Source organism: Dendrobium catenatum, unplaced genomic scaffold (genome assembly GCF_001605985.2).
Source record: "Dendrobium catenatum unplaced genomic scaffold, ASM160598v2 fragScaff_scaffold_1530, whole genome shotgun sequence".
NCBI classification, from domain to species: domain Eukaryota; kingdom Viridiplantae; phylum Streptophyta; class Magnoliopsida; order Asparagales; family Orchidaceae; genus Dendrobium; species Dendrobium catenatum.
In genome coordinates, this window is record NW_021319992.1 from 224,426 (window position 1) to 238,978 (window position 14,553).

General features: G+C 36.9%; 1 protein-coding gene across 1 annotated transcript; it reads left to right on the plus strand.

The window, feature by feature from the left end:
* The first annotated feature begins 4,274 nt into the window (after positions 1-4,274).
* LOC110100087 lies at positions 4,275-6,385 on the plus strand. The gene is made up of 2 exons (XM_020827483.2): positions 4,275-4,838; positions 6,033-6,385. Exons 1-2 carry the CDS (start codon positions 4,316-4,318, stop codon positions 6,110-6,112), a joined length of 603 nt encoding a protein of 200 aa, XP_020683142.1. The 5' UTR covers positions 4,275-4,315; the 3' UTR covers positions 6,113-6,385.
* The last annotated feature ends 8,168 nt before the right edge of the window (positions 6,386-14,553 follow it).

Genomic DNA, 14,553 nt, shown 5'->3' on the forward strand with positions numbered 1-14,553 from the left:
TTTATTCTTTTGTAGAGTGATCTTCTGATTAACGTAAATGATATTATTGTGAATAAATGAAAAAAAAATTATGCATATTTATAGATTTTGATAATAATATTATTGTCATTAAATTTTCAAAGAATATCATAATATTCCTCATATTTATAGATTTTGATAAGAACATTTTGATTAAGTAATTTTAATTCATCATATTGTAGATCTCACTACCACATGTCCAATTGATGTGACATATATAAATTATGATGGCTAGATGGACAAAAATATTTCCAAAAAGACTTGTGCTCTAATTTGGGGCCATTGAAAAATGGCAATGGTATATTTTTTTTTTTTATTTATTGAAAGTTTTTAATAGACATATCTTCGATTATAGCCATTAACATGAAATGAAGATATGTGGAGTTGATAGAGCCTTTGAAAATTAAAAAACTCGTCTTATGATTCTCACAATAACGAGTGTGTGTTAGTGTGGTTGGCTGCACATGAGGAAGAAGACGGTCAACCACAATCATCTTTTCGCCCTATTTCAATCCGATCAGATTTATTTGGGCTGCAAACTATAAAATTTTGATGTCATTGATATGCCGTGAGGAGACGATCTATTTGGAAATGGTTTTATAGTGCATCAAGTTCATTTAATATATGAATTATTTTTTAAAGCAAAGTTGAGTGTATATGTCTAACCATCTAAATTATTTTGATATACATACCTGATAAATGTAAATTATATATTATTTTATGATTTTTTTTGTGTGAAAATATGTTATTTTAGTTAGTTCGTCTGCAAGAAAAAACTCAAAAATTGAAAAAAATACTAAAGGAGCATTCGACACCACGACGTCTGACAAAACAATGCCACAGTGCTAGCTACCTTTAAAATCACAGAGGCTCTCAAATTTTGACATGGTGCCCTATTTGCAAGCGCTGCTGTGGCAACACAGATAGCTCCACAACATTATCAACGTTGTGGTGTCAAAAAGTTAGCTTGGCAGCGTCAAATTCTCTAGTTTTAAATACTGCAGCGCTTCAATGTCCATAGTACCGCAGCATTGTTGTTGTAACTTCCAAGTGATATGTTCTATCAGAGAAGAGACATAATTGTTTACTAAGTAACCGATCCATGTTAGTAAGCGTTGTGGCAGCGCAAAAACTTTAGTGTCGAGGCGCTGGTTTATTTCAGGGGTGCTGCAACACCATTAATCCAAACGTCGCAGTGCAAGTTGCCATTTTTTTATTTTTTTATAAATAATTATGGTGTTATGTTTAAAAGTGAGTTCAGCCAGTTGATGTAATTTTAGTATTTTTAGAGTACTTCTTTAGTTCTCTTAGAATAATATCTAAGGATATAAAGTACAAGATACAATCATTTGGAGCATTTTACCCTGTCTTTCTTAAAGCAACTCTATAAGTTAAAGGAAGGAGTGTAGAGGAGATACTCTTTTGTATTTTTCATTCTTCCATTAATTTAATGAAAATAAGTTTGCTAGTTATTTATTTCATGTATGACTAATTCTTTTATTTTGGATCGATAATATAAAATCTTTATTTAGTACTAAAGAAACCTCAGGTTCTATAAACTTTAAAAATATATTTTTAATATTATCTAGCTATTTTTTTAATGCACATAGTGGTCATATGTGTAATTAAAATTTAGTGTGATGTATGGCCTCGACAGAGGAATGCAAGAACAACAATGAGTATTGAGATATGTTGTTTTACATGCCTAGACATAGGATGTAAACTATTCTAAGTTTTTAAGAAAATATTATAACTGTAAGATGTTAGAATATATCATTTTCACCCCTACAAACTCGATATATATCTAAGGATGTATATGCTCTAAATCACATTACATGAAAAGTTTCAATAGCATACTTTTTCATGGGTTTGACACTCTAATCTATTACTGTATTACTTGATTCAGCACATATACTTGAATAAATTAAGTGGGGTTTATTATTAATTATATCAAAGAAAATCTAATTATTTAGAGATGATACAACCCCTAGATTTTATACAATTAAAAAATTAACTCCACAGCTTCCATCAATACGTTGCGTCAAAATCTATGTTTGGCCATATAAAATTTTTATGAGCTAATAATTAACCTTAAATAATAAACTAACCATACCTATGGAAATGATTAAAATTCATAAATTTAATAATTTGTTTTTGCTATAAGCTATATTTAGCTTATTGTTAAATGGGTTTAAACTCTAGAACATGAATACATGCTTCAATTTTTTTGGTGCAAATTTTTTAGAATCTAATAGGTTAAACTATTTGATTTGAGCAAAAAGAGATGAAAAAAACTCTCAACCCCTCAGTCATGACTCTACAACAACAACAACAACAACAACAACATCAAGCCTTTATCCCACTACGTGAGGTCGGTTACATGAATTCTTTTTCTCCATTGTGTCCTATTAAAGGTCAAATTATCGTTTAAATCTAATAAAGAAAGGTCATTCCTAATATTTTCTAACCAAGTCTTTTTAGGTTTACCTCTACCTTTCTTAACATAAGTCAAATCTAATACCTCTAATCTCCTAATCGGGTCATTAGAAGGCCGCCGCTTTATGTGACCAAAATTCTAAGATCATGACTCTATTCTTCATAATTCTAAGAGATCATATCATATCAAACAATAATGTATGAATCTCATCTAATTATTTTTTATGAAGGTAAGGGTTTCATTAATTTCTTGTTATTAGTCTATTCACATTGACTTATTATCATTCAAACTTGTTCAACAAACATGCAAAGCTCACCTGCCTAAGACCAACTATAGAATTTAATTAATGTGTACACACAAACCTAATCAATGAAAGCGTTGAGAGTTACAAATATGGCATTCATAATTTATTGGCCTTTACTAAGTTTTTCTTCAAGGCTTATGTGTTATTTGGCCATACTCAGATCAGCATTCAGTTGTGAGTTGTGACTGTGATGGTAATTTTATGACGTCTATTAAATATTATTTTAATAAATATATAAATTTGAGTCTAATATATAAATTAAAAAAAAAAGGTTATTTAGCGCTTCATGAATAATTGAATAAATGAACATTTTAATATTAAAAATTTTTGGTAAAAAATGATTAAGATGAATCATAAAATTATTTGAAGTGCTTTAATATTAATATAATATTAACTACTTTTGTATTATACCTATTTAAAAATATATTTATGACATATAATCAAAAAATTATCTTGTTAGGGCACAAATCTTGAAGCAAAATCAAGTTGGAAATATTCGAAATTAAATCTGGGACTATATGAACTCCAATTTAAGCAAACTTACAGTCGAACTGAATGTGTCGAAAATACAGATCCAACGGCACAAAATTAGACTCAATCCGAGTCCAAATGAGTTAAAATCAAAGATCCGAAATATATTTGGAAAGCTCAAACCACAAATTGGATGACCAACGATATTCAAACATGACATGCTTATAGTCGAATCGAGCGGCTCAACGAGAATCCAACGAGTCCTAGATCCCTAAATTTAATATTATTAAGATATTCAAATGCCCAATAAATGGTCCACGATCATGGGAATTAACACCGGCTATCAATTCAAACCACTCCCAACTTACTCTTTTATCTCCCTCATATTTATTAGACATGCCACTATCAAAAAATTATAAATATATCCCACATTTCTCATGGAAAAGGGACCCAATCAAGTAAGAGAAGAAAGAGAGAGGAACTAGAGTTCTTTTGCCACCAAACTTTTCCTCGACTACCACGAAACTTCCGCCCGACCAACGACTGCCATCAGACTTCGGCATGACCAACGACTAAAGCAATTTTCTACCAGAAAAATTGATAAATAACCACTAAAATGCAAAAAAAAAAAAAATCGTCAAACTAAACTTTAGTTGTTATCTAAAAAAATATCAAAAAATTTATCTCAAACATTCCCTTAATTTTCTAGTAAGATTATTATTATTAGAAAAATTTTGAGTATTGAATAATGATGTATGATGACTTCAATTTTAAAATTTTGACATAATTTTTTAAATATTTTATCAGTTAAGTTAGCTGATAATTAGATTTACTTCCAATTTTTAAGAATAAATTAAATCGGTACAAGAAAGTATTTTTTTTTTGAAGAGGATATGCATTGCATGGTTAATGATAAATCTCAAATCAATAGCACGTATATTAAAGCGAATCGAAGGGCTCTTAAGCATAGTATTTTCTTACTCCTCTGTTGCGTAATATTATTAACCCTGCGGCAAACCATTCAGAATGTAAATGTAAATTATAAAGCGCGATGCCACCTGAGAAAAAAGAGCAGTGAAAGGAAAATGGAGAGTTCTTCCTTAGACAGAGAGTGCCCTGCTTCCCCTCTTTCAATCTCTAATTGTAACCCTAGCTTCTCATTCACAAAGAAAAAATCTAAGGTAAAGAAGAAGAAATCCGAAAAGTCGAGAATAATGGAAGGAGAAGTACTGAGGAAGGCTGAAACCGATTGGGTGTGGCCGTCGAAAGGGAGGAGCGGCGGCTCGGTGATGCTAGAGGGTTACGTAGAAGTGGGTGATGGTGGAGAGAAGGGATCTGAGGGTGGATGCGAAGGGGTAGGGAGGACGAAGAGCTTGACGGATGAAGATCTTGAGGATTTGAAAGGGTGTTTGGATCTAGGGTTCGGGTTCAACTATGAGGAAATCCCGGAGCTTTGCAACACGCTGCCTGCTCTCGAGCTTTGTTATTCGATGAGCCAAAAGTTCCTTGATGAGCAGCAGAGGCATTCCCTCGATGGCGATGTGGGGGTTGGTTATGGCTCGGCTGCGCCGTCGGCGCCCATAGCTAATTGGAAGATTTCCAGCCCAGGTAAGAAAGGTTTAATGATTTTGTTCTTAGGGATTTCTCTTTCTCGAAGATCTGTTTTGTGTTTAGGAATCCGATTGTAGGAATGCTTTGATTTGTGGCGATAACTGCACGTATTTTACGATTCTCTATTTGAGATCGTTCGTGTACTTGGACATTTCGTTGATTTTTGTTTTTCCTTGGGAGAAGTTTGATTGCACGATTTCGGAAGAAGGTTTTTGATTGCTTGTAGGGGCTGTTTGGTAGAATGTAGGATTTCATTTAAGTAGGATTTCGTAAATCCTATAAATCCCGGATTTACGAAATTCTGAGGGGTTAAATCCTGAAAACTGTTTGGTAACATTTATGATAAATCCAATTAAATCCTGTGTGACTGTTTGGCTATAAAGCAGGATTTATCCAAGGGACTCTTACTCTAGCGCCTGGATTTCATAAAATCCCGGATTTCGCTCGAATCGGCGGAATTTTCCGTCTATCCGGATTTCACTTGCCGTGAGATTTGGTTTTGCATTTTAGGCCGTTTGGCTGGATTTCGCTCAAATCCGCATCAAATCCGGCCTAAATCCTGCTACCAAACAGCCCCGTAGGATGGATTTCCTGAACTACTCGATAGCTATTTTACATAGGTGGTTGATCTAATAATTATTTCTTCGTGCTTTGAATTTTTTTCCTCTGATTTCTTCTTTCTCCCGTAATTTCCAGAAAAATCAGCTTTATATATATTTCCCTATTGAATAAATGACCTACCGCTTTCTCTCCTCATTGTAAGTTGAATCTTAAACAAGAAAGCCAATTTTTCCACATGGGAAGAAATTTCGTTCGAGATATTTACAACATAATATCAATTTAACCAGTAATTGATGCTATTAATTCACTCCATTTATTCTAAATTTATGTACGCCTTTCAAAATAATTTAATGATTTGCCCCCAGTATCAGTTTCAAGCGGAAATTATGCAAAATTAAACTGAAGAAGATACGTCCATAACGTATATCCTTCCAAACAAAATTTTTTTTTTTTTCAAATTGTGTTTTCGTTTCCATTCATTTTCAGTTTGTAAGTTCAAAAATTCTTCCCAAAGCACCGAATCTAACATATTTAATCTGTAATTATCTCCTTATTACACTCGATCGTTGGAAAAATCAAAACTTCTTCATGTTACAACGAATTGATTTGTATCCCTTCTTGTTTGAACAGGAGATGATCCGGATGAAGTTAAAGCAAGATTGAAGTATTGGGCGCAAGCTGTGGCCTGTACTGTTAGATTATGCAACTGAATCGCATTTTTTGAAAATTTCCATGTTAATCTTTACTGAAGGAAGGGAACCGAAAACTAGCGCCATTTTCTTCTAAATATTTTTTTTTAATGGATTGTCGACCATTGGCCTGGCAGCACATGCCACCATGTGCTGCGTTTGTGTTGCTGCAGATGATCTAGCTGGAAGATGATCTGTTATTGCATATTATTAACTGAACAAAGGGACTTGGCAGAGAGATTTGTACTATTATGTTTATAAAAAGATAAATGCAGGCCTTGCATTTTACCATTATTTTTGTTGGTAGATTTTTTATTTGTTTTAAAATTAGTACTATATATATGAAGATTTTGTATTTTATAATAGGGGCATCTCCAATTGAAAAATATTTTAAAATACAGTAACAGTTATATCAAACATAAATTTATCTCCAAGTAAATTCCATTTCTAATATGAAAATAGACATAATTTAAATAAGTTAATTACATAAAAAAATTAAGGGATTTTTACATAAATAACACCTAAAATTATTCTATTTCCATATCTAATACCTAAACTATGATATTTATTTATCTACCACCTAAATATCATTCTCTTCATCTAAAATAACACTCCGTTACCTCCAGTTAAAACTCCTGTCTCCTTTCGCTCGAGCAGGTCTTCTCGTGCCTTCCACTCCCATGTTTTGTAGGTTTGCTTTTTCATTTTCTCCATTTCTTCATTGTTGAGGCCTAAGTGCTTCAGACAGAGTCGCTCGCTTCGAGCTTCTCCTCAGACGACGATGTTGTTGCTGTCGAATTGAAAGCGATCTCGTCCGCAAGGTAACGATATTTCTCTCCTTTGTCATGCTTCTTCTGCTAGATATGCTAAGAAAGTTGAATTTTTGTCTTTTTCGTTCTTATTGCTAGGGTATGTAAATGTACAACTAAATCCGCTAACATTTAATTCAAGCTCCAGCTCATTCAAAAGCAAGAACACTTGGAAGTATATTGTGGCAGGAACGACCCTCCTAATGTTTGTAGTAATTTATCTGTTGCTGTGTTTTTGTTGGCGATGAAGCCATTCATCTGATCAGAGGGAGGTGATTTCACGTGTTGCTTCATCTGCCCCTGAAGGAGGCAATGAATCATACTACAGGAAAACCCAGTATTACCGGCGGACAAAATCCTTTTGAATCACAACTACATCTCTAATCTTATCAACAAGAAGAATATCATCAGCAAAAAGCATACACCAACGTATATCCAGTTATCCTTCATGTAATCCAACCGAAATAGGAAATTACTTTGAACACAAGTAATAGCTCATGCATATATATTTTTAATGATTTGAATATAAACGCTATTAACTTTTTTTTTTTTTTTGCAAGAACTCTCAATAGCAATCCTCTTGGAACGTTATCATATGCTTTCTCTAAATCAATAAATATCATATGTAGAACCTCTTAATTCTCTCTATATTTCTCCATCAAAGCTCTCAATAAATGTATGGCTTCCATAATAGACCTACCCGGCATGAATCCAAATTGGTTTTGAGAAACTTATCAACAAAAAGAACAACTTAAGCAAAGCAAAACCAAACACGAAGGCACATCCTCTAGCAAATGTCTAATAAAAAATTACATGAAGAAAAATCTTACAATCGACGAAATAGGGAGGCGGCGAACTTCGGAAACTCACGGTGGATTTTTGCCAAACCAGTCTCCTTTCGCCGACGACGAAGGCAGTGATCGTCGGCGACGTCGCGTGAACGTCCAAAAGCCTTGACGACGGTGATCTAGGGTGAGGCGACGCTGGGGCGACGAGAGAAGAGCGGAGATGCGAGAGAAATGGCTGAAGCAAATGAGCAGCTAGATCGGATCAGGTTCGAAAATAGGACTTTCGACGGCGGCATTTCCGACGTCTTTTGCGCCGGAAAGTTTTCCGGCGTCTATTACGACAGTAACAAATCGTTGAGTATAAAATGACCGTCGTCTTATCCGCTAGTAAATGCGTCGGTATATTTCTGCCGTAAAATCCGCCGCTCAAATTAAAATTCTTGTATTTTTTGACATCAACACCGGCGTATTAAGCGTCGGAAAACTATCGGCGCTCTTTCCGCCAGAAATAACGTCGTTGTTTTTCAGGCGCAAAATACGACGGTGTTAACGCCGTACTTTCTGACGAAAAGAAATATGTCTGAACGTCCGACGATAATCGCGTGTTTTCTTGTAGTGTCACTTCCTTCAATGAGGACGAGGCATGAGTTGGTAAGTTTAGGAGATGACAAAAAAAGGAAGAGTTGGAAGTGGCCGACGGTGGTTGAAATACGCAATCTCACGCCTCTGGCACAATTTAATCATCACAATCGGGCAACGAGAAGGATTTGATGTGGAAGGGCAATGACGACTTGGAGGGTATCGGCGTAGGAGTTTCTTGGAGAAGTTAGAGGGCTGGGAAAAGAGAAAGAGAGGAAATGAGGGGGGACGAATCTCGATGCAAAATCAAGTTGGAAACTTCTAAAATTTAAATTGGGACCATCCGAACTCCGATTTCAGCAAACTTATAGTCAAACTGAGCGTCTCAAAAATACGAACCCAACGACACCAAATTTGACTCAATCCGAGCCCAAATGAGTCCAAATAAAGGACCCGAAGCGCTGTTGGAAGGTTCAAACCACAATTTGAATTACTAAATGATTTTCAAACATTACGTGCTTATAGTCGAATCAAACGAGCCCATGATCACCAAATTCTGACATCAATAAGACCTTCAAATGTCTGATGAACGGTCCATAATCAAGTGATTCAATATCGGTCGTCCATCCAACCACTCCCTATTTTTCCTTGATCTCTCACCTATTTACGGGCCATGCCACTCTAAAAATTTATAAATAGACTCCTCATTTCTCTTAAGGAGGGATCGAAGCAAGAAGAGAAGAGAAGGAAGAAGCTGCTCCTCGACCATCATCGGACCTTCGCCGGACCACCACCTGTGGCCCTCGCCTTTGCCGGAACACCACTGGAGGTACTTACCTCTGCCAGACCACCACTGGAGGCCCTCACCTCCGCAGTAATTTGTATGTTGCTGTGTTTTTGTTGGCGATGAAGCCATTCATCTGATCAGAGGGAGGTGATTTCATGTGTTGCTTCATCTGCCCCTGAAGGAGGCAATGAATCATACTACAGAAAAACCAAGTATTACCGGCGGACAAAATCCTTTTGAATCACAACTACATCTCTAATCTTATCAACATGAAGAATATCATCAGCAAAAAGCATACACCAACGTATATCCTTAGGGCTGCAAATGAACCGAGCCGAGCCGAGTATGTGAGTGTTCATTTAATATCAGGCTGTTCAAGTTTGGTTCATGTTTGTTCGAGCTTTATTGTTTGGTTCATTTAAAATAATGAGTGTTCATGTTTGGTTCATGTTCAGTTCATGTTCGTTCATTTAGTGTTTATCGAGCTTTAAACAAACAAACATGAACGAGCTATAAACGAGCTCTACTTTTAGACGTTCATTAACTTAACAAACGAGCTTTATCGAGCTTCCTAACAAACGATTACATCGAGCATGTTTGCGAACATATCTAACGACTTTTTTTTTAACTATAAAACAAACACCTTCATGAACATATCTATAAACAAACACATTTATAATAAAATCAATTGTCTATGTAACAAAGGCAATGATTTATAAGCAAATCCCATCTTCTCAGAATTTTCCTAATATCAGCATTAATAAAGGCAATGATTTATAAATAAATAGCCATATAAAGCTACAATTACTTAGACAATAAGTTAAGTAATATTTGATACCTGCAGCAATCACTGATCCAGTAACAGTTAGTGGCCATAGAAGGATTGCTCTTGCTTCTTGAGAGGTTTTTTTCGTGCTTTCTTAGTAAAAGGATTTTCTAGTTGGACATGTTCTGTTACAACTGTTGGAGTTGAAGATGACCCAACACTAATTTGGACATCATGAACTGTCAATCATAACTGCTTTAGTGAATTTTCAGACATACCTTTAAAAGAGAAGTCAACGATTATATTAAACATGAATCATATTTGCTAGTGCATATATTCAAGTTGAAAATCGAACACGAATTGAGTTTTTATCGAGCTTCTTATCGAGCTTAATGCCGAGCTTGTTCACGAACTTCAAATGATGTTGTTCACGAACATAAATTTGCCGAACGCATTAGTTTTCAAGCTTGTTTATTTAAGAATCGAGTATTTAAAATATTGTTCAAGCTTGTTTGTTTAGTTAATTAAACGATCACGAACGAGCTTTAAACGAACCGAACAACGAGTAGCTTGTCGAACGTTTGGTTCGCTTGCAGCCCTACTTATCCTTCATGTAATCCAACTGAAATAGGAAATTACTTTGAACACAAGTAATAGCTCATGCATATATATTTTTAATGATTTGAATATAAACGCTATTATCTCTTTTTTTTTTTGCAAGAACTCTCAATAGCACTCCTCTTGGAACTTTATCATATGATTTCTCTAAATCAATAAATATCATATGTAGAACCTCCTTATTCTCTCTATATTTCTCCATCAAATCTCTCAATAAATGTATGGCTTCCATAATAGACCTACCCGGCATGAATCCAAATTGGTTTTGAGAAACTTATCAACAAAAAGAACAACTTAAGCAAAACCAAACACGAAGGCACATCCTCTAGCAAATGTCTAATAACAAATTGCATGAAGAAAAATCTTACAATCGACGAAATAGGGAGGCGGCAAACTTCGGAAACTCACGGTGGATTTTTGCCAAATCAGTCTCCTTTCACCGACAATGAAGGCGGTGATCGTCGGCGACGTCGCGTGAACGTCCAGAAGCCTCGACGACGGCGATCTAGGGTGAGGCGACGCTGGGGTGACGAGAGAAGAGCGGAGATGCGAGAGAAATGGCGGAAGCAAATGAGCAGCTAGGCCGGATCGGGTTCAGAAATATGACTTTCGACGCCGGCATTTCCGGCGTCTTTTGCGCCGGAAAGTTTTCCGGGGTCTATTGCGCTAGTAACAAATCGTTGAGTATAAAATGACCGTTGTCTTATCCGCCAATAAATGCGCCGGTATATTTTCGTCGTAAAATCCGCCGTTCAAATTGAAATTCTTGTATTTTTCGACATCAACACCGGCGTATTAAGCGTCGGAAAACTACCGGCGCTCTTTCCGCTAGAAATAACGCCGTTGTTTTTCAGGCACAAAATACGACGGTGTTAACGCCGTACTTTCTAACGAAAAGAAATCTGCCTGAACGTCTGACGATAATCGCGTGTTTTCTCGTAGTGTCACTTCCTTCAATGAGGACGAGGCATGAGTTGGTAAGTTTAGGAGATGACAAAAAAAGGAAGAGCTGGAAGTGGCCAACGGTGGTTGAAATACTCAATCTCACGCCTATGGCACAATTTAATCATCACAATCGGGCAACGAGAAGGATTTGATGTGGAAGGGCGATGACGACTTGGAGGGTATCGGCGTAGGAGTTTCTTGGAGAAGTTAGAAGGCTGGGAAAGAGAAAGAGAGGAAATGAGATGGGACGAATCTCGATGCAAAATCAAGTTGGAAACTTCTGAAATTAAAATTGGGACCATCCGAACTCCGATTTCAGCAAACTTATAGTCAAACTGAGCGTCTCAAAAATACGAACCCAACGACACCAAATTTAACTCAATCCGAGCCCAGATGAGTCCAAATAAAGGACCCGAAGAACCCAACGACACCAAATTTTACTCAATCCGAGCCCAAATGAGTCCAAATAAAGGACCGAAGCGCTGTTGGAAGGTTCAAACCACAATTTGAATTACTAAATGATTTTCAAACATTACGTACTTATAGTCGAATCAAACGAGCCCATGATCGCCAAATTCCGACATCAATAAGACCTTCAAATGTCTGACGAACGGTCCAGAATCAAGGGATTCAATATCGGCCGTCCATCCAACCACTCCCTATTTTCCCTTGATCTCTCACCTATTTACGGGCCATGCCACTCTAGAAATCTATAAATAGACTCATCATTTCTCTTAAGGAGGGATCGAAGCAAGAAGAGAAGAGAAGGAAGAAGCTGCTCCTCGACCATCACCGGACCACCATCTGAGGCCCTCGCCTTTGCCGGAACACCACTGGAGGTACTTACCTCCGCCAGACCACCACTTGAGGCTAGGCCCTCACCTCCGCCGGACCACCGACTGACATCGTTGCTCCGTCGAATCACCACTGGAGGCCCTCACCTCCGCTGGACCACCGTCTGACATCGTTGCTCTGCTAAACTACCACTTGAGGCCCTGAGCTCTGTCGATCCACCGTCTGACGTCGTTGCTCCGCCGGACTACCACTTGAGGCCCTGAGCTCTGCCGAACCACCGCCTAACATCGTTGCTCGGCCCGACCACCACTTAAGGCCACAGACTTCCACCGGACCACCACCTGATGCCCGGACTGCCGGAGCACAACTTGAGGGTCGAACTTCTATCAGGCCACCATTTGATGCCCCAGAGTTTTACGAGAGTACCGCCCTACTACAACAGTCTTTCAAACCCCAGTCTCCTGCAGATTACGGTCCTTGCAACCTCCATCGCCTACTATGGTCATTCTGACCTCCATCACCAGGCAACGATCTTTCAGACCCCAATCTCCTGCCAACAACGGTCTTTCAGACCCCGATCTCATGCCAACTATGGTCCTTCCGACCTCCGTCACCTATTATGGTCATTCCGACCTCCATCACCAGACAACGATCTTTCAGACCCCGGTCTCCTGCCGACTACGGACCTTTTGACCTTCGTCGGCTACTATAGTCCTTCCGACCTCTATCACCAGACAACGATCTTTCAGACCCCGATCTCCTTCCAACAACGGTCTTTCAGACCCCGGTCTCCTACTGACTACGGTTCTTCCGACCTTCGTCGCCTACTATGGTTGTTCCGACCTCCATCACCAGACAACGGTCATTCTGACCTCTATCTTATCGACTATGGTCATGCCGACCAAACAAACACATCTATGTTGATTATTGTAACTCCCACCATATAATGTGCTCTATATGATGCATATTTGTGACATCAAGCCAATGCCTTGAGTCTGAGATGAGTGTAATAACTTGATATTTTAAAATTAAAATAAATTTGAGTATTTTATGATTTATCTCATTCAATTTTTAATTAGATTATTTTAATATAATTTTTTTTTCCAATCCAGAGGTAACAGTTTTTTTTTTTTTTAATATTAGTCATTTCATATCTCAATATGATGCTTTTTTTGTTGGTATTATTAGCGATCACATAAACTTGTGGGGTTCGGTTGCCTCCTTCCATCTTCATCTCCCTACATTAACATAAACTCATGAATCACCTTTTTTTTCCTTTGCTTATGAACTGTAACTCGACCCAACTTATAGTAACTAAGGGCCCATTTGAAATAGTTTTCTGACCTTTTTGCTTTTTCATATCACTGTTATAAACTTGCCTATCTACTATTTGTTTTGCTTGTTTTAACAGGTACATTAGGAAGCTATTTTTAAGAGTCATATCCTAATTTATAAAAAAATATTATTTATTTTTTAAAAGTTTATATATAATATTTATTACAATTTAAAAAATTCATTTTTTTTAAGGAGAAATGACAGCGAGACAGAGCCCAATTTAAAAAATAAAGACAGCTTCTTCAAAATTCTTCTAATATTAATTTTTTTTTTGGACATTTGAGACATCCAGCAAAATGAAGAGAAACATAAAGCATAAAATTTGTGGCAGACAAAGTTAATGCACGCAAACTGAAACTTGTGCAGCAATTGGAATCCCATTGAAAAGATGAAGTAGATACGGTGGGAAACAAGCTGGCAGATCTCATCCACTTCTTTTAAGAATAGAATTAATCCTAGCATAGGAGGTGAATTGATTGAGAATGGGAATATACACATTATGCTCTTTTACCATTTTGTTGCCCGGCCAATGATTCCACTGAAGGGAAATAGGGAAGTCATGCGCTACATTAAAATGAAAATTCTCTCTAGCATCAGATGCATCCTCTAACAGCTAACTCGAACATAAACAGTGTGCAAAGCACCCGAATCTAAACAGAGATAACCCTTCGCAAGCATGACAAACATGTGGTCCGAGACGAGACAACAGAATAATCCAGTTGAACAATACAATCATATTGCACTCATACTAGATTTTTTGTAGAATTTAAAATAATTTTATTTTAATATATTAAATGAAACAAAATATTAATATCAAAGTTTATCAACCTCCCCATGTGTTTTTTTTTGTTCTCATAACTTGCTTACAGCTTATGCAAGCGTGACATCCCTCGCTTGAATCAATACATAGAAACATGTCTTTTATAGGAAGTCTTTAGTTTTATTTATACCCAACTAAAATATGACTATGAAATTCATCGCGCCCTAATCATTGAACGCCTAAGCTCACGCCTGTGTTAATGTGCAAAGCTTCAATGGAA